The following is an 18560-nucleotide window of genomic DNA, read 5'->3' on the forward strand; positions in this document are numbered from 1 at the left end:
CTTTGCTTCCCTTAGCATCGTGTCTTCTAAGATTTTTTTCATGTTAACTGCCGAATGCAAACCAATCAGATGACACTGGTTCTTTAAAAAATGAATACAATCTTAGGCCAAATTAACAAAGGCATGGTATCAAGAAGGGAGGTAAAAATCTACTTTGTATTCTGCTTTATTCAGTGTACATATAGAGACAGTGATTTTCAAGTATGGTCCATGGACTCCTGGGAATCCCTGAAATTCTTTCAGGGGATTCTCAAAGTCAAAACTACTTTCATAATCATATTAAGACTTTATTTGAGCATCAGTGATAAGAACACACACACACACACACACACACACACACACACACACACACACACACACATACACACACACACACACACACACCAGTGCTTGGCCAAGAAATAATCACCACCTTCCAGCCTCCCCCATTATTAAAAAGCAATAAACACTCTAACAAAAGAGAGACATCAGGTTGCCTGGTATTATCATTCTCCCATTCAACAAATGCTTACAGCTCACCACCTGGGCAGCAGGCACACAGCTGGCCCAGAACATTTTGCACTGACCAGCACATGGTCCCTGCCCTCCAGGGGTTCACTCTCAGGTGGGAGACAATTACATAAAGAGATGATTGTAGAACTGTCTCTTCCATCCACAGTGTCTCAACCACACTGAACAGCGTGGGAGTTCCTGAGCAAGTGGTGCTATTTGGAGCCTTTGCTTAAACTGCCCCTCTGCCTGGCATGCCCCTCCACTCCCTCCCCACCCCCAAGTTAGCAACGGCCGCCCACCCGTGCCCCCTTCTCTGACAGCGGGTTTCCCACTGCAGCAGATCCCAACTGGAAGAGGGGAGATACCACCACCTTAATTCAAGTTTTGAAATTTTATTTTTACCTAGGATTGGACATTTCAATTAATGAATTAGGACTCTGAAGAATGATCCCTCCCAGGCAGCTTTCTGTTTGCCTATCTCTAATCCTCAACATCTAGTATGACAGCACACAGTAGGGAACAACATACACCAGAGCTTTCACAAATTGATGTATTTACTTCATTATCTGCTGATCAACTGAGTGCACATGGGCGTATCTCAGTCACTTTAAGTCACATGCTGCAAGGACACAAGTGTACGCTAGCTCATCCTCTGGTTGAGAGTCCCTGGGGGACACTCGCATCCTGGTGTGGCTTCCCTCTGCATCTTCTGGCTGCTCTGCCCACTCCGGCCAGTTACCCCGACATTCCCTGCTGCTCTCCCTCTCTCCTCCCTCCCTCCCTCTCACCCTTCCTTCCCTCTTTCCCGGCTGCTCTCCTTTCCCTCCTAAATCTATAGTATTTGGTACATTCACAGACCTGGCTTAGCAGTTTTGTGACCTTGAAAAGGGGCTCAACCTCTCTGAGCTCCCTTCTCCCTGGCTCCCCAGGCCGGGTTCTGGGTGAAGCACTTGGTGTACATTAGGGCTCATGACTCCTCACTGTGGCCCCGTGAGGTAGGTACGGTCATTACTCCATTCCTCCAGACGGGGAAACCGAAGCTGAAGGAGAGGAGGTAAGTCACCCAAGAGTAACTTGTGTGCAGTTGGGATGTGACCCAGGTCTGCATTCTCCACCGATTTCAGGCTCACGATAACCTCATGACTGCTGGCTTGCTCCTCCCCGCTTTCCTGCTAAGGTGGAGTAAAGTAGGCAAGGGCCGGTCAAAACAGATCACAGGTTCACACAGCCTGAATGCGCCGGTGTCTACTGCAGCTGCTCTGGCGTTCTTTGTTTCGCCACTCTGGGACACAATAAACCCCAAGATGGCAAGGACCAGGGTTTCTGCCTCTCTGGGCTGATGTCAGGAAGAGCAGCTGCTGGGCGGACCGCTGGGCACAGTGCAACTGCCGGGGCTCGGGGGCCTGCGGTGACAGGCAGGGACGGGACCAACCCACAAGGAACTAAGACCTGATGTGGAGGGAGCTAGAGAGATGTGTGACCGTGGGAGCAGCAGAGGACGGCTTCCTCAGAGGGATATTTACTGGCCCCACCGCATACCAGGTCCTACGTCAGGCTCTTTGATTTCATCTTATCTAATCCTAATGAAGGAGGAAACTGGACTTGAAGCCAACACCCTTGAAAAGCCTCTGAGCTGAGATTCAAATCCAGATCTGTCTGGTTCTTAAACCCATGCCCTGTCCTCTGAACACGCAGCTCTAGGAGGGCACATCGGCTCTGGGTCTCAAAGAATGATGTCCAGAATAAATGAATCACTTTCAGTGCAAAGTGAGAAAACACATTCTCCCCAAATCTCACATCATAACCAGCTGGAAAAGCAAACATAAAGGAGACACTGGAGACACAAACATGGCAAGAAGATCGTCTGAGCAAATATCAGCTTCTCCTACCCCTGATTTCCTGCTCCCAGCCAACGAGGCTAGTGGATATTCCAAAACTGCTGCTGCTGATTAGTGCCAGGCGAAGTGAGGGCTCTCAATATCAGTGTCTCCAAGGCAGCTGCACTCACTACGTCCTGGAGTCTCAGTTTTGTTTTTTATACTGTAAGACAGAGAGATCATTACAAGCGGGTGAGGGAAGCCAGCAGGGGGAGGGAGGACCCGGGAAGTCCTAAGAACTGTGGTCACTAGGCCTCAGCCGCCTCCTGCAAGGGCTTCTTAGAGGCAGTGGAACCCGCTCAGCAGGCATCAGACAGTCAAGTCTCTAGTTGGTTCCAGTAGAAAAGGAAGCTGATGGGGTTGGGGAGAGAGGGTAAGAAAGACACTGGGAACAGTGGAGTTGAAAACTGTGGTGTGTCCAGTCTTCCCTTCAAGCTGAGTCTCGTTCAGAAGAAAAAAAAATCTCCGGTTATAGAAGACAACATTCAGAAACCAACTAGTCCGATCACTGAGTTTAAAAAACAAATCCTGGACCCCACCTTTGGAGATCTGATTCAGAAGGACAGAGTGGTGGGGTGTGCTCCAGCTCTCAAAGCTGTTCTAATACCAAGTGTAAGGACCAGCAAGCCTGTCTGTATTCCTGACTCCCTTCCTGCCTCTACCAAAACAGATACTTGAATGTTTCCTCAGTAACCCTGCCTCACCCAGCTTTCCTCTCTGAGCTGTCACAAGGCTGCTGCCAGCTTTGGCACTATTGCTACCAGGAAGACGGTTCTCTTCCTTCTTCCTGTGGCCCCATCTCAGCTTATTCAGCACCGTGAGGCATAAGTTTGCCTTTAGGGATTAAGGATGTGCACCCCCTGGCAGAAAACGCAACCAGAAGGGCATCTGCCATCACCTTTGGGCTTCTGGAGGAGGGGAGCGGCTGGTGAGGGGAGGGGGGACCTCCACAGCGCTGATCGGTCTCAACTGTGGGGCAGGGGTGACCCCTGGTGGTCACGGAGATTACAGCCCTCAACCCCAACTCGCAGGTGGAAGTCGGAGCCGAGCACTTACTTTGTTCAGGATCCAGTCAGCATCTTCAATGGCTCTTTTAATAATCTGCTGGATCCTCTCAGGGTTGTCTTCATCCGAATGAACTCGGAAACTCTGGAGGTTTAAGCATAGGGAAAGATGACTAGGCAAAAATCACAGGACTGGCAGCTTCAGAGCTGCAGTTGTGGGCCAGGCACACTGTGGGCACTGTACACTCAGCATCGCTCTTACCCCTCCACAGACCGTTATGATGATCCCACCCTGAGATGAGGAAACAGGCTCAGAGACTCTAACTTGCCGTTAAGCAATGGCACCAGCATCTGAATCCTGGACTATCTGACTACACAGCCTGTACTCCTACCAGCAGGGCAGCCGTGAAAAGGAAGACTGGCCCCAAGTTACCCCCAAACCAAGCTGGGCCCAAAGGTTATCGGGTAGCAGAGGCCTAAGGGAAACTTCCATCTCTCTGCTTCGTTTGCTCTTCCCAGGAAGCTGCTTTCACCAGGCTGAGCTCTCTGCATGGCTTCACCACAGAGAAGAGCAGAGTTTCTCCAGACCCATGCTGGAAAGCCGTGCAGGGAAGGGAGGGGCAGCGGAGAGGGTGGCTTTGGAAAATCCAGCCAGGCCCAAAGCAGAGCAATGCAGGGCTGCTGTTTGCTTTGACCAGATGTTCGCCTTTGAAAAGCAACATGAGATTCAGGTTCACTGGTGTGGCTCTCATGGCCCTTCAAAAGAACTGGTTACTTCCCTCTGATACGTCACTCTCAACCCCACATGTCCTCCTACTTATCTTTAGGAGCACCTCAAATGCTCACCTCCAGGAAGTCCTCCCAGACTCCCTCAGACAGCTAACTACTCCTTCTCCATGTTTCCACAACCCTCTGTTGCTACTTCTATTTTTTTACTTTCCATACTATATACAAATTTTAGCTTCTAACTTTTTATTTGGAAATAGTTTTTAATCTACAGAAAAGCTGCAAGAATATTATGAAAGAATTCCCTACCAGAATCACCAACTGTTACTATTTTGCCACATTTGCTTTATCATTCTCTATATGGGTTTGTATAAAAATTTTTGGAAGCATTTAAAGTTTCAGGTATCATGCCCTTAACCCCTGAATACTTTGGGTGTGTAAGCAAGGGCATTCTCTTACATAACCATAGTAATCAAATTCAGAAAATTGAACACTGATATAATACTATTATCTTATCTACAGTCCATATTCCAGCTTCATGAATTTCCCCAATAATGTCCTTAATAATCATTGCTTTTTTCTGGTCCAGGATCCAATCTGGGATCACTCCTTACACTTAGTTGTCACATCTCTTTAGTCCCCTTTAAACCAGAGCAGTCGTCTGCCTTTGTGCTTCAGGACATTGACACATTTGATGAGCACAGGCCGGTTGTGTGGTAGACGGTTGCTCCGTTTGGGTTTACCTGATGTTTTCTCATGACTAAATTCAGGTTGTGCATTATTGGCAGGTATGCCTGTCAAAATGATGTTATGTCTCACACTCTATTTTAATCATCTGTTTAGCTGCCTTATTCAAGCGCTGGCACAGAGCTGCTGTGCTGGGTGCATCCTGTTTCCGGAACAGAAACCAGCGAGAGGAGCTGGGCTGGCCAGCACTGCTTTCCGGTGGCTCTTAGGGAACTGCCACCCCCACCCCCACCACCGGAAAAACCATCCCTGCCCACCGCCCCTGGCCCCCAACCCTGTGATAGGCCCCCTATTACAGGAAGCCCCCCACCCCAAGCCCAGGGGACCCTACTCCCACCTGCCTGACAGCATGCTTATAATGCTCCTGGATGCCCTTGGTTGGCAGCTGCCGGCAACAGCGCAGCAGGTATCGGTAGAGCTGCAGCGGCCTCTGGACCAGCTCTGCCCCCGGTAGCGGGGCCATCTGCAAGACCTCTGTCCCTGGAAAACACAGAGCATCACTTCTAGGCATCAAGCCAATACTCAGCCCTGGCCCCCAGCTTCCAGCGCTCTGGGAAGCAGACGTATTTGATACAGTGTGCAGCCAGGTCCCCAGGGAACCCAGAGCCGGAGCTCAGGCTGGGCATTTGGCCCTGCAGAAGTCTCAGCTCAGAGCAGGCCTGCAAGTACCAAAGGGGAGAGGCACAGCCTCATCCTGTTGTCTTCCTTCTGGAGACCAGCTTCAGGTGGTGGATGAGGAGGTGTCACGCCAGGAGGAATAGGGAGATGAGCAGGAAGATCCTGCGTCACAGTCACTGAGAAACCAGCTGACTTCAGGCAACAGAGGGGAGAGTGCCCAGAGGTCTGAGCCTCGCTACTCAAAGTGTGGTCCTGGACCAGTAGCAGCGACATCACCCATGAGCTAATTAGAAACACAATGTCACCCCAGACCTACTGGACAGAACCTGCAATTTAACAAGATGCTCCACAGGATCCTGCCTGGACCTCTACTACAGCATCTTGCCTGGTGTCCCTGCCTGAAGCCTGTCACTCCCCAGTCGCCCCCACAGTGATGCCAGAATGAGTTTTGGAACCAGTGTCTCGGCTCACCCCAGAGTCAGACACAAGGAACTTGTCCCAGACCCTTTCAGCCGGCAAGTAGGTCACCTCTTGTGCCTTTGCACACACAGCCCCCTCAGCATGGAGCTCCCTTCCCCGTCTCCTCCATGTGAGGAACTTGTGTTCATCCTTCCAGGACCAGGTCAGTGTCACTTCCTCTGGGAAGCCCTTCGTGACTGTCCCTCCCTGGAGGTGGGGGGGGGGGTGGTGCAGTGCCACGTTCCTGGAGCTGTAACAGCGCTTTCCACACTGCTGGGGATTCATCAGCTGCCAGACCTACTGAGCCTGGCCCAGGCCCCAGTGCTTCGTGCCCTGTTTGTTGAACTGGACTGAATGGAATCTGTTATCTCCTCTGCACAGATTTCCCCTCTCTGAGAGAGAAGCTCACTGTGTTCCAAATGGAGATGCTAACAGACCAAGATTAAGTGAGGGGCCTTAGTTTTAAAGTAACATAAAAAGAAGACAATCCCCACCCACTCAAAAAAAAAGAGAACCAGAATACTAAATCTAAATACTAATCTATCTCAAATTAGGAAAGGAAACTTACTAAGGAGCTAGTTTCAGAGGCTCCTTCATTCCATTTCCAGCATATGATCTTCCTGGCAACAATAAATGTCTGTCTCCACAGTTTAAATTTGCCCATTGCTCCTGGTACTATGGCCTTTCACTCTGACACTGGGGTGGGCAGGTGGCCGCCTGCCCCCCCAAATCCTCCCACCTGGTAACATCCTGGGATGAGCCACTGGGAATCCACCCCTCCAGGTCTCAGCCCACAAGGTCTGGGTGGGGCTCCACTCCAGGCCTGACCAATCAGAGCCCTTTATCCACATGGTCACGAGGACTGGTTCACAGATGGGCACATGACAAACTGGTCCAATCAGAGCAAACCTCAACACCTCTGCAGGAGTGAGTGGAAAGGCTTCATTCTTTCCCTCTAGACTTGATGCTGAGAGGACTTCACCCTCAGGGAAGCCATCTTGCCTCCTGTTGAAGCCTGAGATTGAAGGCACAGAGCAGACGGCAGAGCTGAGACCCTGATTGAAACCAAGTCTAAAGAAGTCACCTGAGGGACTTCCCTGGTGGCGCAGTGGTTAAGAATCCGCTTGCCGATGCAGGGGACTCGGGTTCGAGCCCTGGTCTGGGAAGATCCCACATACCGCAGAGCAACTAAGCGTCTGCGCCACAACTACTGAGCCTGTGCTCTAGAGCCCGTGAGCCACAACTACGGAGCCTGTGTGCCACAACTACTGAAGCCCGCGCACCTAGAGCCCACGGTCCGCAACAAGAGAAGCCACTGCAATGAGAAGCCCGTGCACCTCAACGAAAACCCAACGCCTCCAATAAATAAATAAATAAATTTATTTAAAAAAAAAAAAAAAGTCACCCGAGCCCCAAAACCATGCACCTGAAGGCAGTCCCAGATTTGCCTAGGGTCCCAACAAACCGCAGGTTTGGGTTTGTTGTTTTGTCACTTGCAACCAAAAGAGTCCTAACTGATGGACAGATCTAGCCCTCCCAAATTCTGCTTCGCCAATGAGCTCTGATGGTTCCAGCTCTGAGGAAGAGTGCAAACAGGGCAGGGCTCTTCAAGGTTCTCTTGCCACGTATATCAACCTGCCCGTCCGACTAGTCACACTTCAGCACAACAAACAGAGGGGAGCCACATATCATGGGGACAGAGACCTTCAAGGGCCACCACAGAGGACACAGCACCGAAGACTGATGGGCAGACTCCACTGGCAGGCTTTCCCAAACTATATAAAGTGCTAATCAAATATTGTAAAATGCTAGTCGTGTAACAGATGGTTACCATCTGCAGTCTTTAAAATTAACACTTGGAAAGAACACAACTTTGTTACATTACTTAAAAACCCAAGCAATACTTAGAAACCAACCCAGCAAGTATGGGCGGGAGATTATTTTCAGCTCAATTATAATACTTAGTCATTCTCAGTAATAACTAGAAGAGAATGCCTGTGTGGGTCCACTCAGACGAGTTAAACTAAAAATGTTTTAATTTAATTTAAAGCATGGGTTTGCTATTAAGGCGCAATGAACCTCACAGCATCATTGCTAAATCTGTAGTCAAACCCGGTAGCCCTGGGAACCCTTGCTTCGCATATCCTGCTCTTTGGATTCGACCTTAGCCTCCCCACCTGAGCTCCCTGCCTCTGTAAAGACACCTCTGTCTTCCCAGGCAACCAAACCAAAGCCATCACAGAGACAACCTGCCTCCTCCTCAAACCCCATGCCACTGGTCTCTAAGTCCTATCAAATTCTACCTCTGGACGCCCCTCAAATCTGTCCCCTCCTCTCTATTTCCACTGCACATCCTCGGTTCAGACTCTTATCACAACTCAGGCAGACACCTGCAAGAGTTCCCAGCAATCTATTGTCTGACAATCTATTCTCCACTCAACAGCCAGAGTGAATCTTTCCAAAACATAAATCTCAGCATGTCACGTTCCTGCCTAAAACCCCTGATGTCCATCCCATCCCTATCACTCATGACAACTTTTCCCAGAATGTGGGACAAAGACGAAAATATTTTAAGCAGTGTATGGACCAACATCTTTTTATTGTCATGCTTTTATATTTATTTTCATGTGTAATGAGAAAAAAAAATTCCATAATCTCATAGGTATTATGGCTTACAACAGTTTAAAAAATGAACGGGCAGAAAAGTGATTTTTAAAAGTGTATCAAGCAAGTAAGAATGCAGTTGAAATCTGGATATGCCAAGAATCATGAAAGTGGTATTGAACTTTGGAAAAGCACTGGTCTACAGAATAAAATCCATACTGCTTTCTATGGCCTCCAAGACCCCCTCTTGCTCTGGCCCCTGCCCACCACCCCGCATCACATCACCCAACACTGGCTACTGAGTCCAGGCAAACTGAGCTCTGATGGCACACGACAGCCTGTGTCATGTTTGCCTGCTATAGTCTCAGCACCGTGACAGAATGCTTGGCATATAACAGATGTATTAAGGTTCTCCAGAGAGGTAGAACCAATCATATATACATACAGAGAGAGAGAGAGAGAAACAGATTATAAGAGATTGGCTCACATGACTATTGAGGCTGGAAAGTTCAAAATCTGCAGACCTGATATCCCAGTTTGAGTCAGAAGGCCAGAAGCTGCTGCAGAACCAGGAAGAGCCAATGTCTCAGTACGAAGGCCGCGTCAGGCAGGAGAATTCTCTCTCGGTAGGGAAAGGCCAGTCTACTCAGGCTTTCCAGTGCTTGGATGAGGTCCACCCACGTGAGGGAGGGCAATTTACTTTATTCAGTCTCCTGATTTAGATGTTAATCTTATCCAAAAACACCTTCACAGACACACTCAGAATAATGTTTGGCCAAATATCTGGGCACCCCATGACCCAGTCAAGTTGACCCATAAACTTAACCATCACAGATGGCTTTCCATCACCTAGTGAATAAAGTCTTAAGCTCTTCAGGCTGATGCCAATTCCTAAAGCATCCTCATCTGCCCAGATTCATCCCTCCTCACTCTCCTACCTGCCAGGCACACTGACAAAAACCACCTATAGTTCCTTTAATGATAATAACAATCATCATCATCATCGTCATCATTTACAGCTATTATTACAACTGCCTTGCTGAATACTTATCATGTGATAGGCACTATTCTAAAAATGGACAAGAATTAACTAATCTTCTCAGTAACTCTACAAGAGGTACCATTATGCTCTCCTTTTACATATAAAGAAACAGAGGCAAAAAGAAGGGAGGAAATTTGTCCAAGGTCACACAGCTGTGAGAGCAGAAGCCAGGCTTTCCATATGGGAAGTCCGGCTCCAGAGCCCGCGGTGAGTGCTGCCTGGAACACTAGCCCCTGCCCCCAAAGGACTTTTATTCATCCTGTAATACATTTCTGTGGTTCTTCCTAACAGCTTCCTTCACCCCCAATTTTCTTTTTGAGGGATGACTCCTTCCCATTGAGCGTGGCCTGCTGAGACTGCCGCCAGTGGCTGCATCTCTCCCGGCCACAGGGAGAGCATCAGACCCAAACTAGGCCACTTGAGTATCTTCCACCTCTGGAAATAGGTTCCTGAACATGGTGACAAAGAGCCGGCAAATGAGTTTATGGACCCCTGAGAAGTGTGTCCTGATCAGCTTCTTCCTGCTCTGAACTGTCCTTGAAGGTCCTGCTGCCTGGCCTTCCAGAAATGTCTAGATTCCTGCACACTTCTCTAGGCTTCTCCCTTGGTTCTGGGAGCTCCTAACACTCTTCCAATAATTTCTTTTTGGTTAATTCCTCCTATCCCTCTTACCCCCACACAGAACTAGACTCCCATCTTTATTTGTGCGTCCACAGCCTGTTGCACGTGCAGGAATCACCCTGTGTTTGCCTGTCCATCTCTCCCACCAGCCCACGAGGGCAAGGACTGTGTCAGATCCTCTGCCTCAGTGCCTAGCACAGTCCTAGCACACAGTGGACTCCTCCATCAATGCCTGCTGACTGAACAACCTCAAAATCCAGCCAACCCCCAAGCTTGAGAAAACAACAGCTCAGCCTCCTCCCTGCCTTCAGGCCCTGGCGGTCCAAATGTGGCCGAGACAGCCTGTGCTCCTGCCCGTTATAAAGCGAGGACCGCTGCCCTCTGCAGGGTCCTCCATGCCTCGGTACTCCTGGCCATCCCCTCTGGCAGAAACACCCTCGCTTTCCCACCCAAATACTCCAGGCCTCTTCCAGTCTCCTCAGCCTCCCTCCAGCTCACCAGCAGGAACTCCCGCAGGCCACTGACACCTCCTACCTCACTCAGTCTGGAGAGGCCATCAGACAAGAATATCCTCGGCTCCCCACCACCATGAAATTCAGCCTCACCTGAGAGCCGACTGATGCGTTAGGCATGGTGCAGTTTTACAACTACCCTCTGACAAAAAGCATTATAATCCCCACTTTGCAGATGTGGAAACTGAGGCTGAAAAGTGGGCTGACATGCCCATGGATACACAACCAGGGAGTGGTGGAGCTGGGATGTGGGCTCCGGCTCCAGCTCCAGTGCTCCAACCTCCCTGAGTTCTTGAAGGAAAGGGGGCCCCTCCTTTTCCAAGGACCCGTTAGGCTCTCAGAGACTCTCTCCAGGATTAATCCAACACCCTTCTGAAACGTCGACTCTTCAATCCCTCCCTATGCTCAGCCAGAATGAGCCTCTAAAAACAAAAATCTCATCTGTGAGCCCCTTGCTTGACATCCTTTAATGGCACCCACAGAACAAACTCTAGGGTCATTAGTATGTATGCATGGTGATGGAGGGGTGGGGTGTTGAAGACTTTCCCCAATCAACCACCAACCTCTCTCCCATCTGTAACCAAATCCCCACGCACTCTACGTTCTTCCCGGCTCAGTCTCCTCTGTCACTTTGTCACTCCCACAGTGCCTGGCACACAGTGGCCACTAAACAGAGGGGTGTCAGGTTGAATCCTCCCTCTCCCCAACAACTTTCAGGCCACTTTTCTGTCCCTGAGTACTGACTGCGTGGAAGAGTGAAGTATGTGGGCCCCAAACCATGGCAAGGCTGACGTGAGGATTAAATAAGAGACATAGACGCCTGGTTCATGGCAGCAGCTCACTGAGTATGAGGTTCCTCTCCCAGGCCCTTCTCTGCCCCTGGAAGAGCAGCAAAAGGGAAAACAATACGTTATGATGCCCTTTTAATGCTTCTACCCGAAATAGGAATGGGCTGCTAAAGGAAGCCTCTGGTGCAGACTGAGGTCAGAAGAGGTTTGTGCATTTCATTGATTCAGTTAGCTCTCTATACATCAGGGAGAAAAAGAAATACATCTTTTTTTACTTTTAAATCAAACTACAGATCACGTGAAACTTATTTAGCTTCTTCCCAAATCAGAACTGAGTTCTGGTTACTCATCCTGCGGCCACCGAAGTAGCAGGCTCTCAGGAAAAGGTGTTAACTTGAATGAATAGAAACAGGGCAAAGTAGGCCACCTCTCAAAAGCAGGATGCCAAAGAGCTGAAAGTGACCTTCTCCCACTCGGTGTCAAAGAATCTCTTCTCATTGGCAGGGAGTCACCCACCTTTTCTCCCTCAAAGCGTTCCCTCTAGGCAGGGCGCTGAAAGTCCTTTCGCTTCTGAGCTAAGATCTGCCCTGTAAAATTCTACTCGCTGTTCTGAGCTCTGCCCTTTGGGGCTAAAGTCTCTCTAACCTACCACCAAGTCCAGTCTGTCATTATTCAAAGTCAATCATCCCAGCCCCCCCAGTCATATCTTTTCCGAGATAAGCATCCTGAAGGTGCCTAACCCCCAATGCTTCCCCATCTCACCGCCCTCCTCTTTCTGGACACACACACATCCCTTCATTATCCATCTCACTCTTAAACATATTGCCCAGAGGGAAAAACCATGGTTTGCTTGTGTTCTGACCGGCTCCGTGGGCACTGGCGCTCACATGGCAATGCCACCTCCTTTACTTGGGAATCCAAGGAATGCAGCCCAGACTGCATTCTCTGCTCTGGCCCTCACATGGCCCTGGCATTCGGCTCAAAGGAACCTTTTTTCCACGAACTATTCTTAAGTCTGTTTCCCCATCTTGTATTTTATTAGTTCATCCAGAGTCACAATCTGCCACAATCTCTGGGATACCTGATCCTGTCTGTTATCCAAGTCAATTCAGCACAACAAAAGCACAGAAACAATCACATACGAGGTACGAAGGGGGTACAAAGAGAGAGAGTAACCCCAGCAAGCTGTGTCAGTCACCCATGCAAGGCCATTCTGAGCATCTATCCCGTGTGTGACTCTGGACTCAGCCCTAGGACCACAGAGATGAACAGCCTGATGTGTTACATGGCTCTCCTACCCCTGGCCTCTGCAGAGCTGATGGCATGTCTTACTACCTACCATTCAGGGAGTGATTAGCATATGTCAGGGAGGTGTTGACAGCTTTACATGTGTTATCTCAAGTATCCTCACAACAATCTTATGGAGTAGGTATCATTAGCCCCATTTTACAGATGAGGAAACTGAAACTCTTGAGAGGTTAAGTAACTTGCCAGAGGCCACACAGCTAGTACATGGTCAGATAAGGAATCAAACCTAGGCCTATTTTATTCAAAAGCCCATGCCCTTACCTGCTTCTAACACTACCTATGTCTATATCTGAGCCACTCGCAAATGCTGCCCAAATCAGGGCTAAGGACCCCACTGAGAACTCTCCCCAGGGCTCGTTCAGGGCCAGGTCCAAGCATTCATGAAAGCACCTGACTATACTATATCCAGTCCTTGGTTTTCAACCTTCTCCATAAACCCTTGTTCCATGCTTTTCAGAAACCCAAGGACCTCATCTATGGCTTCCCCCTGCATACAGATGAAAACACAAGTCCCAAGACTAATGTCAATTACACAAAGAAAAGGGGCAACTAGAGAAATACTAAAAAAAAGCTCTTAGGAAACCCAAGGAGAATGTGACAGAATAAAGGAAAAGAGTGAAAATAAAGCCACAAAGGGAATTTCCTGGGAGCCAAATGGTATCACCATTACAGATCCTGAGAAACAGGCCTTCGGCTCCATTTAATCCCACTGTCTTTCCCTAACCTGCGCCCTGACATAAGGCACTTAAAAATAAATGGAAAAAAAAAAAAAGTCATACATTAAAAAAGAAAGAAAAGAATGGAACTACAGAAAATAACCAGAAATTATGCCCCACTGAGCACTGATAAAGCTAAATTAAGCCTGCACAGGACATTGTTTAAATATGCAATTATTCTTCTGGATGGGTCAAGTCGCAATAGGAACAGAATGGTTCTGCTCCCCCCAACTCCGGGGCTCCAGCGTGAACGCGTGTTCTCCTAAGCCAGAAACGGGGAACAATCCTCGCTCCTCCAGTCTCTCTCTCACATGGTCAAGGCTCTCAAGATCCAGCCCCATGGACACTATTTCGGTTCCCAGCTTTGTAACAATGCCTCCTTATCAGCCTCTCTCTTTCCAGTCCAGCCCTCACAGTGCCACCCAAGGACACGTCCTAAAAAACACACCCTTCTCCAAAACCTCTGTGGAATGTTCTTTATCCAAAGCCCTCTGAAGTCTGGTTCCAACTTCTCTCATTAAATTCACCTTCTCTGGCCTTTGGCTTCCTCCTCTGTAAACTGGACAACAGCATATGTACCTCATGGGGGGTTTGCAAAGATCACTCAAGCTAACATCAGTACACTGCCTAGCCCAGGGGCTGGCACGTGTTAGGTGCTTGGATGTCTCACCCTTTCCTACTCTACCTGGCTACCTGTGTTCCTTGCTGTTTGTCAGCTTCTGGAAGACAGAGACTATATTAGTCACCCCTCTATAGTCAACAGTGCCCAGTACATAACAGAGGCTCAATAAATGTGTGCTGATGGATTCCCACTTACCAAAGAGGAACTAAAGCCAGGAAGAAGGGGACTGTCCTGAAGTCACAAAGCCAGCAGGTGGCAGAGGCAGGTCTCAAACTCAGATTCTTTGGCTCTGAATCCTCAGCTCTTTCTACCACACCTGCTGTCTCAAAGGATCCTGAACATCACGTTTGTCAGCCCAAACCACCCTGGGCCTTGACAGTTTGAAGTGAACCTGGTGAGCTATTCCAGCCAAAGCAAACCAGAAACATCATCCAAAAGCAAACATGCTGGTTGCAGAATAGAGCAACCAGCAACCTCAACTGAATCTAGTGATATTAGACTGCTTTGTGCCAATGGCCTTGCCCACACAGGCCACAACACACTCTTCTCGAGGGCCAAAGACAGGAACTGATGTATTGTACAGCTACCAGGTGTCAGATACTGGAGCTGGGTACTTCAAAGGGCCTACTTAAGCTCCAATCCTGTTACTCTCACTTTACAGAGGAAGAAAACCGAGGCTCAAGGTCACACAGAAGAACCAGCTAAGAGCCACAGCTGGGCTTCTCCCTTCCTAACTCAAGCTCTTTCTACACACACCTAGGGCTTGTCTCCAAGGACCCTTGAGCCGAAAGCACCTGGTTTACCCTTTTTCTCTCGTGCTCCTCCTCCCTCTGGCCTCCTCGCCTGTCCTCACATATACCCAACCACTCTTCCAGGCACCCACGTGGCTCACACGCCCATGTATCCAAGTCTCACTTAAGAGACCTTCTCTGACCACACTATAGTCCCTTCTTCTTTTCTTCACGGCATTTTTTTTTTCTTCACGGCATTTTTCACCACGATATATATTTACTTATTTGTTTGATTCATTCCCCCACTGGAACGTAAGCTCCAGGAGAGCAGGAAGCTTATTTTGGTCATGGCTGTATTCCCTAGTACAGTACAGAGTCTGACACACAGAAGGCACGTGTGTGTTGAAATAGTCATTGAGCACCAATAAGGTGTTAGCTGCTGGCGTTACGGAAACAAATCAAGGCAACCCCTAACCCCACAGAACTTACACAATAACAGAGGATAATAAAAACCAAATATTCAATTATAACTGAATACTACAACGTGGAATTCAGGTCCCTGAGAGACTGGCTCACGGGGTCCCTCACCCAGTCAAGGGTCAGAGAAGGTTTCTTGAGAAAGGAACATTAAATCTGAGGTCTGAAGGACGAGTAGAGTGTGGCTGGGTGGACGTGGACGTGGACGCACAAAGCGCAGCCTGCGTCCTGCGACTAAACTAAAAGACACTGAATTGTGCACTTGAAGTGGGTGAATTGTATGCTGTGTAAAAACAAACAAAAGGAAAGATTAGTCCTAAGGGCTCAGGGGTTTCGGCCACGGAGCGACTTGATCAGTTAGGCAGAAGCGTAAATCAAAAGGTGAAGGTGACTCGAGGTAAGCGCGCTCACGGGGTGCTGCGGGCACTCGGCCCGTGCAGGGGCTACGACTGCTTTTGAAAATGGGCAAACTGAGGCCGACGGCGGAGACGTGTGCCCGTCAGGAACATTCCACCAGCTGGCCCGGCGCCCGCATACCCCTGGGCTCCCCGCGGCGCCCCCAACCCCCCGGCGTCCTGGGCCTCCTCCGCCCGAGCCGTCCCCGCAAGGCCTGCGGCGCGTCCAGGAGCCGCGCTCCGGGGCACACGGCTCTCCGGAGGCAAGAGGGTCGGCGAGGGAAAGGCAGCGGCACTGAGTCTTCCACAAGCCGCGCCAGGCCGAGGACGCCCGAGACCTCACATCCCCAGCCAGTCCCCGCCACCCCGGGTGGCTCGGGCCCCCGTGCGCCCGCCCGCGCTCCCGCCCTCCGCCGGCGCCTAGCGGCTCACCGGCCTCCACAGGATCACGTCAGCCTCGGACGCGGCGGACGCGGCGGCCACCAGTGCGCTTGCGCTCCCGGATCGCCGAAGCACCGCCCCCGGATCGCCGAAGCACCGCCCCTGCAGGGCGACTTGAGCCGAGCGGCCTCTATCGGCCGCGCGCGGGACTTGGGGTCTGTTAATGAGGAAACCCTACTGGGTGCCCTTTCCCTGATCCGAGTACACACGGTTGAAAAACAAAGCTGTCCCACTCACAACCTTCTTTACTTTAAACATCCACTCTTCCTTTTGGTTTTTGCTACCTCGGATATAAGCCCTGAAGACAGGCTCTCCCCATTTTCCTGAGTATGGATTGCTGCTAAAATATGAGGGGTGTTCAAGATCCGTGAAAAGGCTTGCAGACGGACTTTTCCTAAACCACTCTTGTTGATGACAGGAATTATATTTGGATGGGAATCTGCGTTTTGAGTCATTTCATCAAATTACAGTCCCATAACACCTGTCAAAAGAATAAATATGAGAGTAATAGGCATGCTTCCTTTCAGACCCATCTATAATTATAATTGAGGAAAAGAATACAGAATTTAAACTCACAGCGACTGCCAGTATCATTCTTTGAAAATGAAATAATGCTGTTTTATTAAATAGGCTCTCCCCGCTTTCTAATGTTTAGAGCTAAAGTGCTTCTCTGAATTGATTTAAATACAAGTTTTATATCCTGAAAGAGATAAAGATGAGTCTTTATCTTAAGACAAACCCCCTGTTCAATGATGCTGCTGATCTTCTCTCAGCTGATGCCTAAAAGGGAGTTAGGTTGTTAGTGGATAATATTGCTTCTGTTCACGTCTCTCTTCTCTAGGGCTTTTTAAACCTATTTGTAATGAAAAGGCCGATTTCCTTACACAGACAGACTCCGTGTGTAGCTGATTTAACAAGACAACTTTTTATTTTTCCTTTTCTTTTTTTCCTTTTTCTTTCTTCTTCTTTTTTTTTTTAAGGAAGACATTGCTCCCTGGTGGCACCTGGGGATCTCTTTTTCTCCTTTAAGGTAAGAAAAGCAGGAGATATTTCTTAACAGAAGTGTTTTTTAAAGTTTTTCTCTTTTTTTCCTAACCTCCTTTAGAGTCTCCTTCCCCACTTCCTCCCTTCCTTCCTTCCCTCCCTCCTTCCTTCCTTCCTTTCTTTCCTTTCTTTCTTTTTTATCCCTCTTCACCTAACATACTAGCCTTCCTCCAAATCATTTGGGGGTTCCTCCCCTGAAATATTCAGATAATGACCTCAATCCTTCAATTTATTTTCAATATGTAGACTTGGACCAAATATATCTGAAACATACGATTGTATCCTCATAAATCAGCCCCCTTATTTACACACGCATAGTCAAAGGCACATCGTTAGTGTAGATCCAATCGATAAATCATTAAGCTTTTAGAGCCCTTTTAAGGAACAATCTGCAGTCACCAGACATTCCTGTTTTCAGCCTTAGGATCACTTAATATTTTGAAGAAATATTACAGTCTGTTCTTTGGCCCTATCTCCCTTTTGTTCCTTGATCACTGTGTTCCTGCATCAGAAACATTGTTCTAATACCTAGATCTTATAAAATATTCAAGATGCAAGCTGTTCACTTTACCTCAGAAAGACTCCACCTTCAGAACCATGGGTGCCTGTTCTGTCTTTACAAACACACGAGATTTTACCTTTCACAAACATTCCTTATAAGCGTCCAAGAAAAAAATAATAATAACACAAAGTAGAGTAGGCTTGGATACCAATTTCCAATTGTTTTCCAAATCGTAATGGAAACCTAGATTGTGAACTAATTGGATTATAATACTTTTAATGTGACAGCAACCTTGGGTTCTTACAGCTTCAGTAGTAAAACTGGAGAATTCTTACCAGTCCAGACCTTCACTAAAATGACACCAGGCCCACAATCTAATGAAAACCCAACCATTCTTACCATGTCATTTTCCTTTCCACTGACATTTTAGCGGATGAACACCCTCGTGTCAGACGGTGCATGATATTTTGAGACGAACAGAATTGAAAGACTTTTTACTTGAAAACTTTGTCACCCAAGAGTTGGCTGTCCAGGGGACATGTTTTCCCAGGGGCGTTTATCGACTTTCCTAAGAAATACATCATTCCGTTCTCTTGATTTCTGACAATATGTCATTTAACCTGACAACTGCAGGTTTATAACCATATTTGTGGGGAAAGTTACAAGTCCTGAAGTTTCTTCTAGTTTAAACCTGTTTTTAGATTTCAAAGAGACAAGATACATTTGCATCCTCTGATTAAATCAGCTTATTGTCTCAAAGGCTGACCATGTAAATAATTCAAATTCATTCATCACTGTACAATAGATTTAATAAGCATAATAAACACTTTGAAG

General features: G+C 48.4%; 1 protein-coding gene across 1 annotated transcript; it reads right to left on the reverse strand.

Annotated features, from left to right (window-relative positions):
* Positions 1-806: 806 nt before the first annotated feature.
* On the reverse strand, positions 807-16229 carry LYRM9 (LYR motif containing 9). The gene is made up of 4 exons (XM_036837219.1): positions 16172-16229; positions 5184-5326; positions 3426-3518; positions 807-2532 (listed from the first exon to the last, which is right to left on the reverse strand). Exons 2-4 carry the CDS (start codon positions 5307-5309, stop codon positions 2515-2517), a joined length of 237 nt encoding a protein of 78 aa, XP_036693114.1. The 5' UTR covers positions 5310-5326; positions 16172-16229; the 3' UTR covers positions 807-2514.
* Between the last annotated feature and the right edge of the window lie 2331 nt (positions 16230-18560).

Source organism: Balaenoptera musculus, chromosome 20 (assembly GCF_009873245.2).
Source record: "Balaenoptera musculus isolate JJ_BM4_2016_0621 chromosome 20, mBalMus1.pri.v3, whole genome shotgun sequence".
NCBI lineage: Eukaryota > Metazoa > Chordata > Mammalia > Artiodactyla > Balaenopteridae > Balaenoptera > Balaenoptera musculus.

What these genes read in the sequence shown, in the direction of transcription:
- LYRM9 (XM_036837219.1), bottom strand. Translation starts at nt 5,309, where the DNA reads ATGGCCCCGCTACCGGGGGCAGAGCTGGTCCAGAGGCCGCTGCAGCTC. An exon ending in ATAAGCATGCTGTCAGGCAG is followed by an intron (nt 3,519 to 5,183) that starts GTGGGAGTAGGG and finishes TTAAACCTCCAG; the next exon opens with AGTTTCCGAGTTCATTCGGA.